The 22082-nt window shown below is 39.1% G+C and overlaps 2 protein-coding genes across 3 annotated transcripts in view; both read right to left on the bottom strand.

The window, feature by feature from the left end:
- The window catches only part of OVCH1 (ovochymase 1), a 93206-nt gene extending 90504 nt beyond the window's left edge, over window positions 1–2702 (bottom strand). The window contains exons 1-3 of the mRNA XM_061419070.1: window positions 2057–2702; window positions 1672–1769; window positions 771–943 (exon numbers count right to left, since the gene is read on the bottom strand). Of these exons, the coding sequence (XP_061275054.1) occupies window positions 771–943; window positions 1672–1769; window positions 2057–2191 (406 nt within the window). The 5' untranslated portion in view covers window positions 2192–2702. The remainder of the gene's footprint in view (window positions 1–770; window positions 944–1671; window positions 1770–2056) is intronic.
- Window positions 2703–9479: 6777 nt separating this feature from the next.
- The window catches only part of TMTC1 (transmembrane O-mannosyltransferase targeting cadherins 1), a 309847-nt gene continuing 297244 nt past the window's right edge, over window positions 9480–22082 (bottom strand). For both annotated transcript variants that reach the window (XM_061417505.1, XM_061417504.1), the window contains 2 exons: window positions 20238–20315; window positions 9480–13741 (listed from right to left, as the gene is read on the bottom strand). In XM_061417505.1, the coding sequence (XP_061273489.1) occupies window positions 13601–13741; window positions 20238–20315 (219 nt within the window). In that variant the 3' untranslated portion in view covers window positions 9480–13600. The remainder of the gene's footprint in view (window positions 13742–20237; window positions 20316–22082) is intronic.

Raw genomic sequence — 22082 nt, 5'->3', positions numbered from 1 at the left:
ATTTCTGAGAGCCCTCCATCCAGGGCCAAGGTTCAAGCAGGTGAATTTTCCTTATTCCCTCACTTTATGTGGCATATTTTCCTGTCTCTTTCTCTTCCTCTTGTAAAGAATCACCTTTCAAGAAGTCCCAGGTTACATACATGGGAGGTTCCAGTCAGACTCCCTGCTCCCATATCTTACTCCCACGCATGCATGGGAGTAAGTTTCCTTCCATGGAAAGTTAAGGTTATAAGTTCTTAAAGATCATTTAGATGCTTCAACGGCAGTCACTTAACTTCAGTGTCTGGCTAACTCCTTTGAATTTGTTCTCTTTCATTGTTTTTAGTCACTGAACACTTCCCTTTCCTGTATTTAAAATAGGCTTTTAATATTTTGTCTAGAATGCTTAGATTATCTGTACTGAGAATGGTGTCAAATATCTTGTCCATAATAATGACAGAAAGGAGAAATCTGAGGACATTTTCAAATGTCCCATACTCCTTGGTTAGAGATGAGTACAGGTAGATGGTCTAGAATATTGCCCAGCCAAGACACTGGAGTACTTAAAATGCTGATTAAGCATACATAAGTCGTGGCTGGTACTTATAGCCTGTGCAGCACTTTTTATATGTTATAGATTAAACAAAATTATTTTTAAGGAAAAAAATTTAGCCATTCTAATATTACTATATATATATACACACACACAGAGAAATTAAAGTTAACTGGTAAAAATTAATAAATATAGCTTTTTTCGTTACATCTTTTGTATTCTAACTCTCCCTACTTACCAAACTTGACTTTGAGTTTTAGATACAGCAGTGCAATATTAAAACTCATATATCCAAGTCTGTTGTATTCAGGATGGATAATAATTTTTGAGACAGGAATATTCTGTTCCTCCTTATCCTTCTGAAAGAGGTTGTACTCCCCAGCAGTCACTGTCAGACTCTTAATTTGCTTCCTAAAACCAAACAGAAATCTTTCAGTAAGTATAATCCTTTCCTCTAGAAAAGACTGTCTTGATTTCATGTAATTAACATGATTAATGTATCTTTAGGGATTTCCAAATCTTAAAAGAAGATGTACTTTATTAGCAATTATTACTATTGTTATAATTTCTATAAATTATAGCTATCTATAAAAAGTCATGGTTTTCAATCATGGAGTGTTTACATTCTGTGAACTCTTCTACTGTCACTCATCGTTCTGCATAAAATATTCAGGTATCTTTTGTACATAAACCAGTCTCTCTCTATACGCTCTACCATTTTAAACAAGATATAAAAGTTGTTCCTACTGTCCTTTTTCTCCTATTAGCACCCTCTTTTAATAGTATTTTTCCCTCCTAATTACTGAAAAGTAGATTATTAAAACATTGGCTTATTCACTTAACATTCGATGTTAATACTTTATTAGAATCAGTAACCATCAACCCACCCTCCATTAACTCTACAAATCATAGATTATGTGTGGAATCTTTGAGGTCTCCGATTAATAGAGTAGAAAGCACAAGAAATCTTGGGCTACACGCAAGCATCTGGGAATCAGGAGTCAGTCAGCAGGTAGACCAGATGGAAAAAATTAAGAAAGGGACTAAGGTTGAACGATGCATAGTATTTAGCGCATTGACTGTCCCAGTCCAGTTGCCATGGATCAAGGTTTGATAAGTAGTGGAAATCCACAACTTACTCATTGAGGCCAATCAGGCAATGTACTGCTGTAACAACCAGATCATCTTGAATCAAACTTCCTCCACAGAAGTGGTGTCCACCTAATTTCAGGGAGACCTGCCCAAGAAAAAAGTTAGGAACACAACTAATATACATCTCCACATAGATGTCATCTCCTTCAGAAACATTTGAAATCAACTCTTCTAATATGATGTCACATTAAGATACTGATACATTCAATAAACTGGTTAGTAAGAGATTTCTTATGAAGCAAACTTTGTGACAGTGAGGTCAAGTGGGGGTCCATTGTAAAATTACCTGTTAAGCTGGAGTTATGGTATCTAAAAATAGAGAAATAATTCACCATTAGCTCATTAAGAAATCAATGTCTTTATCACACTCACCTGCCATGGGTGTCCACCAACTGCTGAATTTCTCCAACTACTAATTCTAGAGAAGAACCTAGATTCCAAGACAGTTTCTATACTTTTCAAATCAACTGCATGAATTCCGTACTTCAGTCCTGTGTGGGAGAGCATATGTGTCACACACACACACCGCTCCTCATGTCAGGGTTCATTTTATCAAGATTTCCATTCTGGGGTTTTGTTCCCCCAGTGCAGATGTTCACTCAGGGGCAGGCTGCCCCCTTTTCTCAAAATATCCCCGACCTGAGACTGTCCTAGTCACACCTCATTGACTAGCACTTGCCTGGTGACTCTCTCTGCCCTTTGCAGCCTGAGCTGCCTCAACAAAAATAGACCTGGCCACTGAATGAGGCCCCTTTCCCTCTGGTGAGGGATTCGGGGCTTTCCCTGGGAGGGTTGCTCCTGCTGCTGCTAAGTCACTTCAGTCGTGTCCGACTCTGTCCCACCCCATAGACAGCAGCCCACCAGGCTCCTCCGTCCCTGGGATTCTCCAGGCAAGAACACTGGAGTGGGTTGCCATTTCCTTCTCCAATGCATGAAAGTGAAAAGTGAAAGTGAAGTCGTTCAGTCCTGTCCGACCCTTGTCAGACTCTTTGAGACCCCATGGACTGCAGCCCACCAGGCTCCTCCGTCCATGGGATTTTCCAGACAAGAGTACTGGAGTGGGGGTGACATTGCCTTCTCTGGGAGGGTTAGCATGGCATAATTTAGGTGGAATGAAAGATACTGGAGAACATACACTGCTCTGAAACAGAGTCACTGGATTTTAAGTTACTTCCACTTGATTATCTTTCCTTGGAGGAAAATCTTTAGCACCAGCAAAGTTAACAGATGTGCCTAAAAAGTAGGAACTCCAGAATCTAAAAGATTTCAGAAGAATATTTGGCCCAGGCACTTCTTGGGCACACCTGGCCGTTGCTTTGTTGGCCTAGGGAAAGACACCCAGGACCTGGCTCACCTCGGCTGGGCGGGGAGTGGACCGCCAGCAACAGCAGCAGCAGGAGTGAAACAGCCCCGGGCAATGCGCGTATGGCTCCCATGCGTGGTGACCGGTCCATCTTCGCCCACACGCATGCGCGCTGCAAACCAGCGAAGAGAAGCGCTCCGGCCTCACTGGGCTCTGAGCTCCCGGAAGCGCCTGCCTACATCACTCCGTCCTTCCGAGCCGGGGAGGTGGGTGGTGCATCTACTGCGCAGCCGGGCGCACAGGTGTCCCTCCTCAGGACCAGCCCAGCCGCAGCTGCTCTTCGGCCGCCCAGGTGTCATCGCGTCCCCGCCATTCACTCCTGCAAACAGGCGCGAGGTAACCTTGCAGGCGAGCCAGAGTCAGATGTAGGAGATGCTAGGACAGATGCGGGACCAAGGGGATCAATGGCCTAGAATGCTCGGCGCAGGTGAATTTGGTTCCCAGTCAGGGAATGTGGCCCAAGTCCCAGGGTAAAGGAAGCCCGGAACCCATGCAGGACACACGCAGGCTGACCCCGAAAGGAGAAAGACTCTTGAAAGTTTGAGTATTTAAAGATCCTACCTAGCTTCTAAAAAGCTGGTTGAAGACCTTGACACTCCTGAGTTTTCAAAAGGACTGGATATGAATGATCAGAATTCTGCCCTACTCCTTTTTTGGGTGTCAGTGTTATCATCAGCTTCAGTGGAACGGACCAAGCTGTAGGATCCAGCATTTAAGATTATTAAAATGAATTCACTGTATGTTAGCATTTTTTCAATCAATATCATTTTCTAGTAAGTAATTTGTAACAAATTAGCTTGAGGTTGGGAGAGGAATAAAGCTAGAATTTGTAATTGATTTATAATTTATCAAAAAATGAGGACAAAGTTAAGTGAACACTATATATATATTAACTAACCTAGACACCCAGGCCCAATTGTCTCACTTCTGTATAAAATAGAAATAAAAGCTCCTTGAGGTAGAAGGGTAAACAAATCAGGCAGACAAGTGGTAGACAGAAGGACAGGAAAACAGAGAGGGTCAAAGTGAAGGCAGGTACAGTGACAGGCAGGTGACAGCTGAGGGAAGAAGGAGCAGAAGGTGAACTGGGAACCTGGGGCAAAAAGCTCAAAGAATGGGATTGACACCCAAACTTGAGACATACCATCTCAAACCTTTTTGTTTCATGAACCTAAAATGAGTTTCTGTGATCTTTATATCTCAAGTCTTAGATCACTGAAAAGCTCTACAGCTGCACTATTCAATAGAGTAGACATTAGCTATAGGTGGTTATTCAAATTAATATTAGCTAAAATAAAAACTGAGTTCCTCAGTCACACTAGCTACATTTTAAGAGCTCACCAGCCACCTGTAGCTAGTGGCTACCACATTGGACAGCACAGATACAAAACACTGTCGTCATCATATAGTTCTGTTGGACTGAATTGTTTTTGAGTAGCATCGTTTTAAGCAAATACAACTTGGATGACAGTTTGAGTAGACGACTCCCAGGTTTTGAGCTTGAGTGTTGGGGAAACACCAGGAGGGGGCTTGGTAAGGTAAACAGCTCTTTCCTGAAGATATACAATTACACCTGAGTTCTCCAGGTTATCTCCAGGTAGTAGCCCTCAACACGCTTATCTCTGAGTTTCGCTTTTACTGTAGCAATCCCACAAGTGTTACCATAACCATTTGTGGCCTCAGGGACTCACTACTCTCCAAAAAAGCTCAGATCCTCCAAATGGACCCAAACTCCTCTCTTTTTTCTTAGCAAGAGTGGGTCATATTAAAGCTACTACAAAGCTCTTACAAAATGAGAGAGAAGGAAGGAAAAAATGCAAGTTGGACCCACAATGTTCAAGTTCATGGCTAACTTTCTCATGAAGCTCAGAAACCGTGTCCCCTTGCAGTCTTGTACACGTGGTACACACACAGCTTTGCAGGATCATTAGTGTTTTGTTTCAGACCCGAAGTCTCCATGGGGTCGGACATCATTTCCTGTTACAGCATAGCTCCCTTTGTTTCCAGAATTCAAACTCCCAGCCTTAAATGAGACCTTGTCCTTCTAATACAGAGGATTGTTCCCTTACAGCCGTAAAAAAATAATGCCTTTCCATTAAATAGAAAAAGACTCATTCATTGTGAATTGCATACATATCAAAAGCCAAGTCATTAGTTTCAAATAGAAATTTGCTAGTAAGATGATGGTTTAAATATAAATTGAGTTTGTGGTGATGCTGAAATGGAAGTATTCTCTTATTTAAGGAAAAATCACAAAACTATAGAAAAGGAAAGGATGTCAAGCAGAGTGAGCTGGACTATCCCAAACTAGATTGAGAAACCTGCATTGAATTTGAACATAATTTCATTAGGGCAGCATAATAGTGATCTGCTATTGGAGGCCTTCCAGGATGCTTGATGCCCCAATTCTAAGGATAGTTGAAAAATTAGGAGTGTTAGGAGACTAACCCGGGAGCAATAAGTAAACCATGGGTACATAATGTTTTGTTTAAAAAATAAGTTTTTTCATCCCTACTAAAACACTGGTCCAAAGTCTAGAACACTCTCCCAAATCCCACAAGGCCTAGGAATCGGCAGTAAAGTGATCATTGGTGACACTAAAAACAGCAATTTCCTTTGAATTTGTTGCAGGGACAGATTTCACTAGGATGCAGACAGAATGTGAAGGACGGAGATGGAATGAGTGGAGACAATTTATTCTGATAGAGTGGCTGTGAAGGACATAAACAGATGCAGTAGTAGCTACCGCATGAAAAGGAATAAAGGAAAGGTTTTTTCCAAGTGATCTTCATGGTGGCCACCAGTATCCGTGTTTTAAAATAGAACTGAACTGACAAGAGCCAGCAAAAGGAAGAAGTTAAAGAAAAAGAAAGAGGTTAAAGAATGAAGTTCTTCAAGAAGTGATATCCAGGGCCCAGGATCCTCTTTTTCTTTTTTTTTACATTTAAAAAATTTATTCTTATTTATTATAAACTTACACACATTAAAAAAAAAAAGAGCGAAGTAGAGTTCCTGCTGTTCCTGGCACTTGTTCCTTGTTGCTCATGATAATGGTTAGGCTGCCAAAATGAGCATAGCCTGGTCTCTGCTTTCCTGAAGCTCACAGTCAACTAAAGGAGACTGTCATGTATAAAAAATGATCACAGGAGGATACAGTGGCCATATTGTTGTTGTTATTGTTTAGTCGCTCAGTTGTGTCTGACTCTTTGCGACCCTGTGGTCTGCAGCACACCAGGCTTTCCCGTCCCTCACCATCTCCTGGAGTTTGTTCAAACTCGTGCCATATAGAAGTAATCTTCTATAAGAAAGCTGTGGTACATATAAATCTTTCTATAAGAAAGATTTGGTACATATAAATCTTTCTATAAGAAAGCTGTGGTACATATACACAATGGAGTATTACTCAGCCATTAAAAAGAATACATTTGAATCAGTTCTAATGAGGTGGATGAAACTGGAGCCTATTATACAGAGTGAAGTAAGCCAGAAGGAAAAACACCAATACAGTATACTAACGCATATATATGGAATTTAGAAAGATGGTAACGATAACCCTGTATACGAGACAGCAAAAGAGACACTGATGTATAGAACAGGCTTATGGACTCTGTGGGAGAGGGAGAGGGTGGGAAGATTTGGGAGAATGGCATTGAAACATGTGAAATGTCATGTATGAAACGAGATGCCAGTCCAGGTTCAATGCACGATGCTGGATGCTTGGGGCTGGTGCACTGGGACAACCCAGAGGGATGGTATGGGGAGGGAGGAGGGAGGAGGGTTCAGGATGGGGAACACATGTATACCTGTGGTGGATGAAAAAATTTTTAGAAGAAAAAAAAAAAGAAAAAAAAAAACCTACAAGTGTACATAATTATATATTGACTCTGTGTATGAATTTCATACATAGAATATGAAGGACTTTTTTCTTCTTTCGTCACTAAAATAGTATGGTTAGTCATTATAGAATGAGAAGATTGCACTAGAAATCTGAAAATTGGGTTCCTATAGTTAATGGAACATGCCAGGCTGTTTTGAGTCAGTTCCTTTGCAGAAACTACTCCCTGTCCAAAACATCCTTTCCAAAAACCTGCTCTGGACTACCTGTAAATTCCTCTGTAACTTTCCAATTTGATTACTTCTATATGGCACGAGGATCCTCTTTTTCCATTGCAGCAGCAGGAGAGAGGGGAGAATTAGGTGCAGGTAAGTTTGCAGACAGAGTGCAGAATACTGAGGAAGTACCTGTTTTCTACTTTGTATTTACACCATCAAGAAAGAGGTGAAGGCAGCTCCTCAGTAAGATGAGGGGAGGGTATCTGGAAGGGGTAAGTACTGAAATGGTCATCGTGTGGCATGAAAAGGACAGCAGGCACCATGCACACAGAACAATGCGACGAATGAATGAACAATGGGGGAAAGGAAGAAAGATGGTATTTTTTTATTTTAAAAGTGGGCACCTAATGGTGACATAAATTTCAGTGGGTACTAACCACAGACCACTTGAGAGACTGAAACAAGACTTAATTATTTTCATCATATTTTATATAAAATATACATTTACATAAATTTTATTTTGGAAAGACCTAGGCAAAGTGTACATAATCAGACTTAAATAGGAGAAATCCTTTATGGGAGATATATTTCTAACTGGCACAGCAAAAGTAACAAAAGAGTACATTTATATATAACTGATCAAAGCAATCTTAAAAACATGATACAAGTATTTCCATCTAATAAAAGGAAGGATGGGTGAGTCACAGCAAGTCAGCTGATTTCCACATTATAAAAGCAGGCCATGGTTTCTACAGATACTTTAATGTCTTTGGAGGAAATTTAAATTTTTTTTTCTTTTTCCCAGAAACACAACAAAATCGCTAATTTTTACGTGTAAAAGTGTTAGTCACTCAGTCGTGTCCAGCTCTTTGTGATCCCATGGACTGTAGCCCGCCAGGCTCCTCTGTGCATGGAATTCTTCAGGCAAGAATACTGGAGTGGGTTGCATTTCCTTCTCCAGGGGCTCCTCCTGACCCAGGGCTGATCCCTGGAGAAGGGAATGGAGACTGCAAAATAGGAGTATTAACCTCTGTCACGTTAAAGTATACGGGCAGTTCAGTCACGTTTAGGGTTCTGTGTTTTGCTGCAATAATTATCTTAAGAATTTCTAAAACTAAGAGCCACACTCAACAGTTACCTCTTCGGAGGCAGTGGGCTTTCCATTTGGATTCGGGGGACTCACAAAGCTTGATGCTGCTGCTGCTGCTGCTAAGTCGCTTCAGTGGTGTCCGACTCTGTGCGACCCCATAGACGGCAGCCCACCAGGCTCCCCTGTCCCTGGGATTCTCCAGGCAAGAATACTGGAGTGGGTTGCCATTTCCTTCTCCAATGCATGAAGGTGAAAAGTGAAAGTGAAGTCGCTCAGTCGTGTCCGACTCTGAGCGACCCCATGGACTGCAGCCTACTGGGCTCCTCTGTCCATGGGATTTTCCAGGCAAGAGTACTGGAGTGGGGTGCCATCGCCTTCTCCGCACAGAGCTTGATAGGCCCATAGAATTAACCACTCCTTTAATGTACTATAAACGTGACTGAGACAATTGGTAACTTGTCCCGGGTGAGGCAACTCCTTTGTGGCAGAGCAGGACTAAATTCCAGATCTCCAGATTCTTGGATTGGGTCTCCCCTCCTATGGAGCAGCAAGATAACCCCAAAAGGACATTATGCACATTTGTATTACTTGTATGCACAGTGATACAAATACCACTGAGAATGGGAAAAAATGTCCTGGATTTCTGGACATGGAGAGCTCTTTTTAGTTTGTGGCCAATGTTGATCTAAACTTACAAACTAATAATGACCCCATATTCTGATGATGCTAATTTTATCAGTTATGTGCCCTAAAGGTTTTTATGGAAAGGATCCTTGGTGATAAAATTAGAACATTTTTATATGAGTCATTTGTATTCTGTTGTGACATTGTATTTTTACTGATAATAAACCATAGCTTGATTGAAGTTATTTCATTTCTTTTAAGTTATATAGCTACTAAAAGACAAAAATAAGGAAGTGCTATTTTTTTAAAGATTGCTCAACATACTTTTCACATCAGAAACTTCAAGAATAATCATAAAAAGTTATATTTCCCTACATTTTTGGCATTGTAAGTTTTTATCTTATTCAATTGTAGCCTAAATATAAGATTTGACAGGGTTTTTTTTTTAATCTTTTAAAAATGTCAAAAGATGCCATTTAGATAGTTGTTTTTGTTGTTATTAATGGGAAATACCAACATACGCTTTTATCAAAGTAAATGTGATTTGGAAACTAGGAAAAAATTAAAATAAACAATGCCTATAACTACATTTGCTTTGAGTGCTGTTACTATAACCTATAGATTTATTGATCTAAGGTACAAATCTATCATAAACCAGAGAAAAATATTTTTAAAACTTATTGTAATGAGTACAATTAAGAAATAATTAACAAAAGTTGACATGTATAACTTAAAAAAAAGAGATACAGGTGTAGGCATAAACTTATGTCATGGATCCTTCTATGAGTCATAACAAAACATGAGTTTTATATACTGGGCTCCTCATCTAGTACATGAAAATAGCAGGGCCATTCTCCATCTGAGAACCAAGAGTTCTCTAAATATAAGATCAAATTATAGTCCCGTTGCCACAAATGCAAAACCACCTCAGCCAACCCACCTGTTTGTCAATCTTAGCATGGCAGCTTCAACTAACCAAGTGTACTGTTAAGTCATTCTTTGAAATTCCTTGGCTCACTTTAGTCTAAATTTAGAAGTGAAAATTGTAAAAGACTGTAAACATCTCTTGGTAAAAGTCATAAACTCTTATTAAAGGTTTTAGCTTGCAGTGGTTCTCCAGCCTGGCTGCATATTAGAATCTTAACCTGAGCGGCCGAGGTCCAGTGATTCCCAAAGTGCGCACCCAGGTTATTTTCAAGTCCACTAGGGCCTAGGTAGAGCACCTGTGTGTGAGGGGCGAGATCTCAGCTGTCAGCTGAATGTGGTGTTTCAATGTGAGGCGCTTGGAAGGTTTGAAAGAAACAGTATGAAACCCACATTTGCTTTTTACTCCTCCTCAAATTAGTTTTTTCAGTCGGCTTGTGTGGAAAGCTTTGGACTTTTCTCATTTAGCCTTGATGAAAAGCAGCGGCACCACCACTGCAAACCCCTGCACCGAATGAGGTCCTGCGTGTTAGGCACGTCCGACTCCTACACTGGGGGCTCTGAGGTACTGTGGGGAGCTGGAATCCAAGTGCTGACAATCCTCTTTGTTTTGTGATGGGCTTTAAAATAAACAGACCTAAGAGGATATATCTCAAGAGTCCCTAAAATAAAATTTCCTTTCCTTCAAGGTATTTGAATCTTTGGTTTAGTTCACTACAGTTAATCTAATGAGCCATATTTCACGAATACCATTAACAGGTTGAAAACATCTGAGTCAGCTTTGAAATCCTGAATAATTCTTAAGGTTAACATAAGCTTGTAAAGCCATTCTCATGGCTTCTATGTCAAAGGGCATGTGAAAGGACTGCCACTTATTGGAGAATTTGAAGGCAAGGAGAACTGGTTCTACACAGGGCAGAAGGACAAGTTAGATAGACTGAACCAACTCCAGCCTTGTTATCAGTTACATTCCTTCCTGTCCTGGGCAAAATAGAATTGTAGGATCCTTTGTTCAAAAATTACTAAAAATTTCAAGCATAGCATCCAACCAAGCACAAGGTGCATCTGAGTGCAAGACCCTGAGGCCTGCAGAAACTGCATATCCATGAAGCTGGCTCTGCAATTCCATCTCGGAAAGAGGTTACGAACTCAGCCAAGCCTGCTTTTGTTAAGGGAACCTGGATGAACTCCATGACTAGCCAGGGCACCCCATTCTTATTTTTATAAGGATGAGTTCCACATAATATTTCATGTTACAAGAGCAAATAAAAATAGTTATAAAATACACTTAATATCTTTGAAAAATAATGTGTGATTTACTTTCTTATAGGTACCATGCAACTATGAAAGCTATTTCATTGGCCTCATCTAAGTGAAAGTATTAACTCAGGACAGAAATACCTGATCCAACAAAAAGTGCTTACTTCTAATGTTCAAAGAGATGCCAGTGTGCACAGACAGAATGAGACAGAATGACAGAGTGAGAAAGACAAAGAGAGGGAGAGAGAGATGGAAGGGGTTGGTGGGGGGAGAGGGGAAAGGGAAGGGGAGAGAGAGAAACAAGAGAGAAAAACATCCAAAAGAAGGCAGAAAAAGTCTCCTGAAGGCCACATGACCCTTTTCTCTCAGAAACTTTTAGGTTGTAATAGCCAATGCAATTATTCCAACAAATGTACTCTCATATCTTTAGCAGCCCTTCAGATAAGGCATAATTGCTTTTCAAAATTTGGTGCTTGATCTTTTCCATTAACTTTCTAAGTATAAATTTTTGTTACTGATTATTCTAAAAAGTTTGTAATTACAGTACTAGATATTGTTTTTAGCTAGGGTTCCATGTTTTTCATTTTGGGGGTGGAGTAGTTATTTTATAATAAATATTATAGTACATTTCTTGACCTTAGGACTACAGAAGTATAATTTGGGGGACTAAAAATATCTGAAATGAAATTTTAGACACATTTATGATCTATAACATTAAAGACTATTAGAAACAGAAGATCATAGTTGTAATATATACATTATTGGATTACTGATACACACAAACATGTATGCTAATTTAAATTCCATAATCCTTTGTATTTAAAATATTCTGGCATCATCCCTTTCCAAAGAAATTTTTTTTCAAAAATTTTTGACAAAAAGTAATACTAACAACACAGAGGCAGTGCTTTCTGCTACTGGGGCTAAAAAGAAGCAGAAAGCTTCTGCTCTGGCTGGAGCACGTGACATACGTGTGCCTCAAGCTACTAAATATGTATGACACCTGGCTTAGCACCAGGAACAGCACTATCCAGAGTAGGTTTTGTTTTTTTTTTAAGTTTATGATGAAAACCAAATTAGAATCACATATTCCAATTTCTTCAACTCCAAAATGTATTACCACCCAAACACTGATGGCTGATTCCTAATTTCTTTAACTTTAGCAAGTGAATAATCAATATAAAATTTTTGAGGGACTGTTGAAACTTAATTACTTTGTAGTTTAGATTTATAATTTTTGTATGAAAAGCTGCTACTAAACCACTATGTACAGAGAAAAATGTGTTCATATATTAAATATTTTATAAGTTATGAAATAAATAACACTAAAAGACAAATGTCAAATTGTAAGTTCAACTTTGCCATCCATACCTTTTAAATAGAAATATATATATTTTAAAATTATGAATTTAGATTTTTTTCCTAGATTTTTTTGAGCATTTTCCATGAAATCTCCAAAATTCCAAACACAGAACCAAGAACTGCAGGTTCTATCATTCATGTTTTAAGCACAGAATTCTCATTAAGCCTAGGAAGATCAATCAATAGAGCTTCTTTACACCCATTTAGAGTCTATGAAGATTTCTGTAATATACTGTAAATATTCCTCAATGATTAAATATATTTTCAAAAAATAATCTCTGAAAGTTAAGATAATAAAGTAGAACATTCTCTCAATATCTTTAATAATTCTCATGTAGAATATACTATTTTTTCTCCACCAAAATAACAATATATTTGGAGGTGGAAACATTTATGATTTTTAAAAGCACTTATGAAATCTTAGAGCAGAGCCACTACTCCAATAATACTTGTAATAAAATTAAAATAATTTAAAACATTTCCATAAACAATCAGGGGTACTGAGATCCTTGATTTTCCCATAGGAATATGAATACCCATACACAATTCCAGAAACTTCCTTATTGATATATTAGGCAATGGGAAAACAGCTTGTATCAGAGGGGAATTTAATTTACTTCTCAATAGGGCTCTAGCAATATCCTCAAAAGGATATAAGATAAAGCTGACTTAACAACAGCCTCTTTCCCCATATATTCCAGAAGATTTTTACAAAAACTGTGAGATACTCATTTCTAGTTCCAGAGAATTAAATGAGATACCTCTTGGAAGAATTTCCCAAATGGTTTATCCCAGAGGATTTATCCTCTCTGAAATATCTCCTCTCATAAAGAAGAGATGCCATGACTTCATAGCATTTCAAGCCTCTATTTCTGGGAGGCTACACCAAGAAATGTCTACACTAAGAAATGGAAATAGATCTCCAGGTTAAAAAAGCAGATGCATATATGAAAGGAAATCTAGAATTAAAGCAAGAAAAAATTCTGTAAAATGTGCAGCTGCTGTTTTCCTTCCATCTCAGGTCTCCTAGCCCCTGCTTGCTCTTTTTGTCTTCTTTCATGGAAATGCAAGTCTCCAGCACAGCGTTACCAGCAGGTGTCCCAAAATGTGTCACCCTGAACTTGGAGTGAGAGGAAAATGCCATTGGTCGTGCCCCAAATGATGTGAAAGCAAAGCTTCCATCACTTCTTCCTCTTCCAAAGACACCAGCACTGTCCCTTGAGACTGGGTCAAATGCTGGCTACGTTTGGTTCTTTTCTCGAACTTCCTGTAATCTTTTCTCAAGGCGATCCAATTTGGCGAGATTTTCCTGCAGTAGTTTGCTGTCTGGAACCAGCTGTAAGGCTCTTTCATAATAAGTTCTTGCAGACACGTAGTTTCCCTGCAGAGAAAAAGAAAAGGGATAATTATATTCTGATCCATCAGAATGCTTGCTTGAAGAATGCAGAGACCAAGAAACAGATCTTCTGGTCCATTTTAACATTAATGTCCTCATAAAGAGACCCTGTCTGCTTGTGTAATTTCATCTTTATCTGTTGCTGCCTTGGAGAATCCATTTGTTTAAGTACCGGACCAGATGGAGAATGTGCAAGATAACCTTATGCCATAAGGTTAAATGGCAGGAAAACAGATTTTCAATTCTATTAATACAGGGTATGAAGCTATCATCTCACAGTGTTCTCATAGGGTTAACACTATTCCTTTGTAATCAAATGGAACCAAAGCACTGGAAATTCATAATTAGAGCAAAGGGAAGAGAGAGAAGGTTGAGTCAGGGGAGAGGGGTGTGTGTGTGCATGTGTGTGTGTGTGTGAGAGAGAGAGACATATTTTTGAAATTGTAAGAGTAATGATTAAAAAGTAGATAGTTTAGGAATCTATTATACCTACTTAGGAAATATTTTAATCTTCACTTTAAAACATAAAAACAACTTTTGCCTAACACAGGCTTTAGTGCAAATATGCTTTTATAAAATGAAGAGAACTGATAATAAATAATATAGAGTCAAATTTATCCCATACTCAAGGTGTGTGACCATATATGTCTGCTGGATACTGTAAAGGCAGGAGGGAAGGCATGTTGCTCCAGATCTGTTAAAGACCCCTGTCTCCACCCTCTATTGGTCCCCATCTGTTTTGTTTTTGAATAAATTAAATATTTCAGTTTAACTGGCAACCACATGTGCCTGGTCCCAGAAGGTCCCTGACAACAAGTCAGAATTATTAACTTTTTCCCCAGATTCTTTTCTTTTCTGCCACTACATGTATTCCTTCTGTATGGTTGACTCTCTTTAAGATCTGTGTGCTGCCAAGTCTTAGCACTAAGATTGGTAGAGATCTCTTCATTCTAAAAAACCATGAATTTGTTCCATTTTATTCTCAGTTACAGCTCCATGTGGACAAAGACCAGTTACTCTCTAAATTTTCATTACAACTTAAAACAGTACCTCTTAGAGTAAAAGTACTATGTAGCAATATCAATATTTATTGAATGCTTAAATGAACTACCTCCCAAGTGTCAGGACCTTAGACACCTGCCTGCCATATAATGAGCACTCAATCTGATGCCATCATTACTGTCATTATTAAATGACTGTGTGTACGTGTGCTAAGTTGCTTTAGTCGTGTCTGACTCTTTGCATCCCTAGGGACTGTAGCTTGCCAGTCTCCTACGTCCATGGGATTTTCCAGGTAAGAAAACTGGAGTGGGTTGCCATGCCCTCCTCCAGGGGATCTTCCCAACCCAGGGATCAAAGCTGCATCTCTTACGTCTCCTGCATTGGCAGTCAGGTTCTTCACCACTAGTGCTACCTGGGAAGCCCATTAAATGCCTATTTGTGTGTAAATGAGTAAGCACTCTTTCTTATGATATTCACTTGTCATATTGGTGAAAAGGAGAGTAAAAATCACAGAACAGGTAATTCTACATTGGGAATCTAGGCACTGGCATGTGCATAAATGAAAGTATTTCAGATTATTAACACTGATTCTGATAAGAGGCTAAACAGAATTCTGAACAAATAAGAACCTGGATTTAGCTACATGACTATTTTTAAAAATTCAAGTATTTAATCTTCAGGTTGTCTCTTGACGTTTCTTAAGCATACCACATATATGCAGACAACCGGACATCTGTGGCTCTCAGATTGCTCTCAAACTGTGTTCTTACTGTGGTTGATTTTGAAATTGTTTACCCAAGAGGTTTCTCTGAATTTAGGCCTCAGCCTGGTACCAGGCATTGCCATCTCGGATCACCAGCTTTCTCTGTCTTTTCCACAAAATCTAGTCATAGAGTTATTTTCTCTCACTCTAATTGCTCTTTTCTTAATGAAACTGGAAGTCTTTTTAAAGTTATATCCCTTAATTCAACGTCCCCAATTTCTAGGTGCTAGGTGGGGAATTTGAATTATCCAATTTCTAGAACTCTGCTAGCTACTATGAAGGCCACTAGTACTCCGTGTCTATTTAAATTTAAGTTAATGATGATTAATTAAGAATTGAGTTGCTCAACTGCACCAACCACATTTTAAGTTCTCAACAGCCACAATGGGCTAGTGGCTACTGCCTTGGATAGTACATACATGGAATATTTTCATCACTGAAGAAAGTTCTATTAGCCAGTTCCATCTTAGAAAATGCATTAATGTCATAAGGCAGAATTGAAAACATCACCTGACCAAGGTGATATGGCCCAGCTGGTGCAACTCTGATTCAGTTCAGTTAAGTTCAGTTCAGTGGCTCAGTCATGTCCACCTCTTTGCAACCCCAGGGACTGCAGCAAGCCAGGGCTCCCTGTCCGTTGCCAATTCCTAGAGCTTGTTCAAACTCATGGCCCTCGAGTTGGTGATGCCATCCAACCATCTAGTCCTCTGTCTCCCCTTCCCCTCCTGCCTTCAATCTTTCCCAGCATCAGGGTCTTTTCCAATGAGTTGGTTCTTTGCATCAGGTGGCCAAAGTATTGGAGCTTCAGCTTTAGCATCAGTCCTTCCAATGAATATTCAGGACTGATTTCCTTTAGGATTGACTGGTTTGATCTCCTTGCAGTCCAAGGCACTCACAAGAGTCTTCTCCAACACCACAGTTCAAAAGCATCAATTCTTCAGGGCTTAGCTTTCTTTATAGACCAGCTCACACATCCATACGTGGCTACTGGAAAAACCATAGCTTTGACTAGACAGACTTCTGTCAGCAAAGTAATGTCTCTGCTTTTTAACATGCTGTCTAGGCTGGTCATAACTTTCCTTCCAAGGAGTAAGCGTCTTTTAATTTCATGGCTGCAATCACCATTTGCAGTGATTTTGGAGCCCAAGAAAATAAAGTCTCTCACTGTTTCCATTGTTTCCCCATCTATTTCCCATGAAGTGATGGGACTGGATGCCATGATCTTAGTTTTCTGAATGTTGAGTTTTAAGCCAACTTTTTCACTCTCCACTTTCACTTTCATCAAGAGGCTTTTGAGTTCCTCTTCACTTTCTGCCATAAGGGTGGTGTCATCTGCATATCTGAGGTTATTGATATTTCTTCTGGCAATCTTGATTCCAGCTTGTGCTTCCTCCAGTCCAGCATTTCTCATGATGTACTCTGCATATAAGTTAAATAAGCAGGGTGACAATATACAGCCTTGACATACTCCTTTCCCTATTTGGAACCAGTCTGTTGTTCCATGTCCAGCTCTAACCGTTGTTTCTTGACCTGCATACAGATATCTCAGAAGATAGGTGAGGTGGTCTGCTATTCCCATCTCTTTCAGAATTTTCCACAGTTTGTTGTGATCCGCACAGTCAAAGGCTTTGGTGTAGTCAACAAAGCAAAAGTAGATGTTTTTCTGGAACTCCCTTGCTTTTTTATAATTCAAGGGATGTTGGCAATTTGATCTCTGGTTCATCTGCCTTTTCTCAATCCAGCTTGAATATCTGGAATTTCATAATTCACATACTGTTGAAGCCTGGATTGGAGAATTTTGAGCATTTCTTTGCTAGCGTGTGAGATGAGTGCAATTGTGTGGTAGTTTGAACATTCTTTTGACATTGCCTTTCTTTGGGACTGGAATGAAAACTGATCTTTTTCAGTCCTGTGGCCACTGCTAAGTTTTCCAAATATGTTGGCATATTGAGTGCAGCACTTTCACAGCATCATCTTTCAGGATTTGAATTAGCTCAACTGGAATTCCATCACCTCCACCATCTTTGTTCATAGAGATGCTTCCTAAGGCCCACTTGACTTTGCATTCCAGGATGTCTGGCTCTAGTTGAGTGATCACACCATTGTCATTATTTGGGTCGTGAAGATCTTTTCTGTATAGTTCTTCTGTGTATTCTTGCCACCTCTTCTTAATATCTTCTGCTTTTGTTAGGTTCATACTGTTTCTGTCCTCTATTGTGCTCATGTTTGCATGAAATGTTCCCTTGGCATCTCTAATTTTCTTGAAGAGATCTCTAGTCTTTTCCATTCTATTATTTTCCTTTATTTCTTTGCACTGATCACTTAGGAAGTCTTTCCTGTCTCTCCTTGCTGTTCTTTGGAGCTCTGATTATGAAAGTGAAAGTGTTAGTCACTCAGTCGCGTCCGACTCTTTGCAAACCCATGGACTGTAGCCTGCCAGGCTCCTCTATCCATGGAATTCTCCAGGCAAGAATATTGGAGTGCATTGCCATTCCCTTCTCTAGGGTATCTTCCCAACCCAGGAATCGAACCCAGGTCTCCTGCATTATAGGTAGTTTCTTTACCATCTGAACCACAAGGGAAACTCCAGTAATAAAAAATGTATTATAGTTTTTCTGCTTCATCCATTTCATTTTACATAGAACTTTATGAAAAAGATCATCTTTTATTGCTAATAGTATGAGCAAGTCTCTCCCTCCCTCTGTTTGTCATCTCCTTGCAAAGTTTTATTCCAACTATCAACCTTGCCACAGCCCTCAGTATTTCCTAAGCTTCAGCCAGACTCAGGCAAGGAGTAGGGCCCAGGAATGGGATAATACTGCCCGAGGCACATATTTCCCGGCAAGGCAAAGGTCACGGAAACTTAATGGTTGTTCTTAAAGGCCTCATGATGATAATCCTGCAACCTGACAGTGACATCAAAATGACCACATCCAAGCCATGTGCCTGATCTATATACCTGTGTTGGACTGAATGAAAGAGTTAGTTGCTTAGTCGTGTCCAATTCTTTGTGACCCCATGGATGGTAGCCATCCAGGCTCCTCTTTCCATGGGATTTCCCAGGCAAGAACACTGGAGTGGGTTGCCATTTCCTCCTCCAAGTGATATTCCCAACCCAGAAATAAAATCTGCGTCTCTTGCATCTCCTGCCTTGGCAGGTAGACTCTTTACCACTAGTGCCACCTGGGAAGCCCTGTGTTCCTCTGTTAGATCAAGGCTAATAGCTACAGAGTAACTATCCTGTTGTTCCTTTCCATCTGTATAGTTATGGATCATGTTTTTGTTTTGTTGTGTTTCTGGGAGTGATCAGTTCCCACTTAATCATAAACCCTATTTATCCTTTGTTTAAATTATAATCACCATCTTGCTATTTTCTCAGGGTAAAGTTTGAGAGAAGCCTGAAGGTAAGCTAGCTAAATGAGAGTGATCCTTTAAAATCATGTGAGACCACTGCATTTCTCTGCTCGAAGTCCTCCAAGGATGGAAACTTGTTTGGCATAAGGGCTGAAGACCTTACAGTCCCCGTCCTTCAGTGCCCTGCATTGTCTGTCCCTGTGGCCTCTCCGCCCGGGCTTCTGTCGTTTCCTCTCACTTGCCTCCTCCCTGCTCTTCAGATACACTGGCACACTCACACCTCAGGACCTCTGCACGTGCGCTGTCCTACTCTTGCCATGTGGCTTGCTCCTTTCAGATCTTTGTTGAAACACCACTTTTTAACTAAGGCCATCCCTAACCACCTCAATTTAAAGTTTCAGCTTTTACCCCCAGCACTTCCTATCTTCTTTCATTCTTTTATTCTCTATAGCACTTATCACTATCTGGTATATTTCATGTGTATATGTATATATGTGGGTTTCCCAGGTGGCACAGTGGTAAAGAATCTGCCTGCCAATGCTGGAGATGTGGGTTTGATTGCTGGGTTGCAAAAATCCCCTGGAGCAGGAAATGGCAATCCACTCAGTAGTCTTGCCTGGAGAATCCCATGAACAGAAGAGCCTGGCAGGCTATAGTCCCTGCGGTTGCAAAGAGTCAGACATGACTGAGCATGCACACACACACAATACACACACACGTATTTAGCATTACCTGTTTTCCCCTACTAGAATGTTAGCTCCACAAGGACAGGTATTTTTGCCTTGTGTTCACTGCTTTATTCCCAATACCTACACATGTACCTGATACATAGGATGTTCTCTAGCAATGCTTATCAAATGAATGGATGGATGAATGAGTGTCCGTGAATCTTTGATTTCCTGCAAAGGGTAGCTTCCAGTTATTAACTCAAAGGTAGCTTCTTCTCTTGAAAACAAACAAACAACTACGTTTTTCAGTATGTCAGGTAATAAAAGATACACTAAGTATAAGTTAAGCTACAGAAAAATAAGCTGTATTAGTGTAGCTCCAACAAAACTTTAGTTCACACAGCAGACTTTATCTACTATATGATGATACCTAAGTAGGTATTATTTTCTTTATGATAAAATTATGACATCTAATTTATATAGATTTGCTTTTTAAAATGGCTTCATGATATTCAATGTCTAGATAATACAAAGTGAACATAAATCCTGCTAATAACACTTTTAAGCACCTGTGTTTTCAGTATTCAAATAATTCAAAGAGGAAATTAACAATAGTTTTTCAAACTTTTAAAGGGAAGAAAGAGAAAACACAAAGGGAAAACCTGGTTCACATGAACGGGAATTATTTTCTTACCTTGATGTGCTGAATTCCACCCATGTTCATCCAGGCCTGTGCTTGATCTGGATTTAACTCCACGGCCGCTTTATAGCTCTAAATACATAAGAAATATCTTCAGGCTGGGAAATGAGAACCCATCTTTAACACTGTAGGATTGTGGAAAGCATTTTCTATATATGTGGAAATTTAAATGGTTGATAAAATGAACAGTCATGTCTAGTTCTCAGGTGTTCCCTTTATTTCTATTATTTTTCAAAGCTGATGATTCTAAAGTGGAGGAAACTGAAATGTGTAATTTCCTTGCAGAGCTAACCTCTGGACTTACAAAGGCTGAAGACGCCTGCCAGGCATGCAGGTGATTTCTATTACACGCATCATTTCCCACTGGCCTTGATCTGCTAGAAAATGGTGCTCTTAGACCTTTTCACTGTAAATGGACTTTGCAAGAAAAAAATTATAATCATAGAATCTTTGTTTCCTAAACAGCTTAACCCTCTCACAAAATCTGATCTGATTATTCAGCCCATGCTTAAATTCTTGCAGGGACTGGTATTTTGTATTTCTTTAATGAAATCTAATAATTTTTTACCAGAGGATAGTTTTAATCATTAGAAAGCCTTTGTTTTTCTTCTGCCTTTTGAGAGATCTTAAAGTGTTTGAAGAGAGTTACTTGTTTCTCAAATATTTTTTGTCTGAATAACATGTATCATAATGTCCTATCTGTGAAGTACATTTTTAACATTTGCACATTGTTTTGCATCAAAGGGTATATTCACCATTGAGCTTTGATTTTAAGAGCTGTCACTTTAAATAAAACTAAAGGCTAAGAGTACTGTCTTTGCTTACAAAGCTAAGTATCCATGTGTATATATTAATGTTCCTTGCTATTTTCCTGAATAAGAATCCACCTGAACAGATCCATAAATAACTAGAATCTGTCCATCACTCCTCTACTTCAGTTTGAAGAGAAAGAAGCAAATGTTAAGAAATTGTATTGCTAAAAAGTTGCTAAAGTTAACTGAAGAGTATGTTTTGTGTTAATTTTTATCAGCAGAATAAAGTGTCTATTTCTTATTCTCTGTATGACCTTGAATAAGTTAGAAAAGCTCTGAGTCTCAATTCAGTCATAAAATGAAGACGATGAGCATGTCTTTCTTATATGATTGTTGTGAAGATTATAATAAGTATGAATTATACGTTAAAAAACTAACATTGTAGCTGCTATTATTAGCCAATGGCTTTACTCCTACTCTTCACAAATCAAGCCATAATGACTATTTAATCCATTAGTCAAGTAACTAGAAAATACTTTTGTTTTTAATACAATATATAAAATACAGACAGATATAGATACCATATAAGTACTCATACAAATGATCATGTAAGTTATAAATAATTAAAGAAAGACAGCATTGAAAGTTTCATAAGGCAGAGAAGAATTTAGTTTCTGCTCAAATAGGCCACTGTTTCTGTTTTAACATTCACATTCAAATTAGTTTCTCCAAATATCTTTACGTGCTTTTCCAATAGTATTTAAAAGCCACTTACTATTTATTTTCAAAAACAATCTTATCATTTGAAATTTCACTTTTTTGCATAATTTTATGACTTCCTTAATTATAACCTGTGGCTTTATTGAGGAAAATATATGGCACTTCTGTAACATTTCATTATGCTTGTAAATGTCTTTTTATTTCAAAGTGGGTTATCAATTTCATTCCAAAGATACACACATTAACACCGCTAAGATGCAACATACTATGTTTTAGAACACAGAAGGAAGCAGTCCTTTCCACAAGGAAAATGCAGTCGAAATAGGGAGCTAACCAGCGCTTATGCATGTGCACAGAGGGAAGAGGA

Source organism: Bos javanicus, chromosome 5 (genome assembly GCF_032452875.1).
Source record: "Bos javanicus breed banteng chromosome 5, ARS-OSU_banteng_1.0, whole genome shotgun sequence".
In the NCBI taxonomy this organism is placed as follows: Eukaryota; Metazoa; Chordata; class Mammalia; order Artiodactyla; family Bovidae; genus Bos; species Bos javanicus.
Note: the sequence above shows the minus strand (reverse complement) of the source record. Positions and strands in the feature narration are given on the sequence as shown.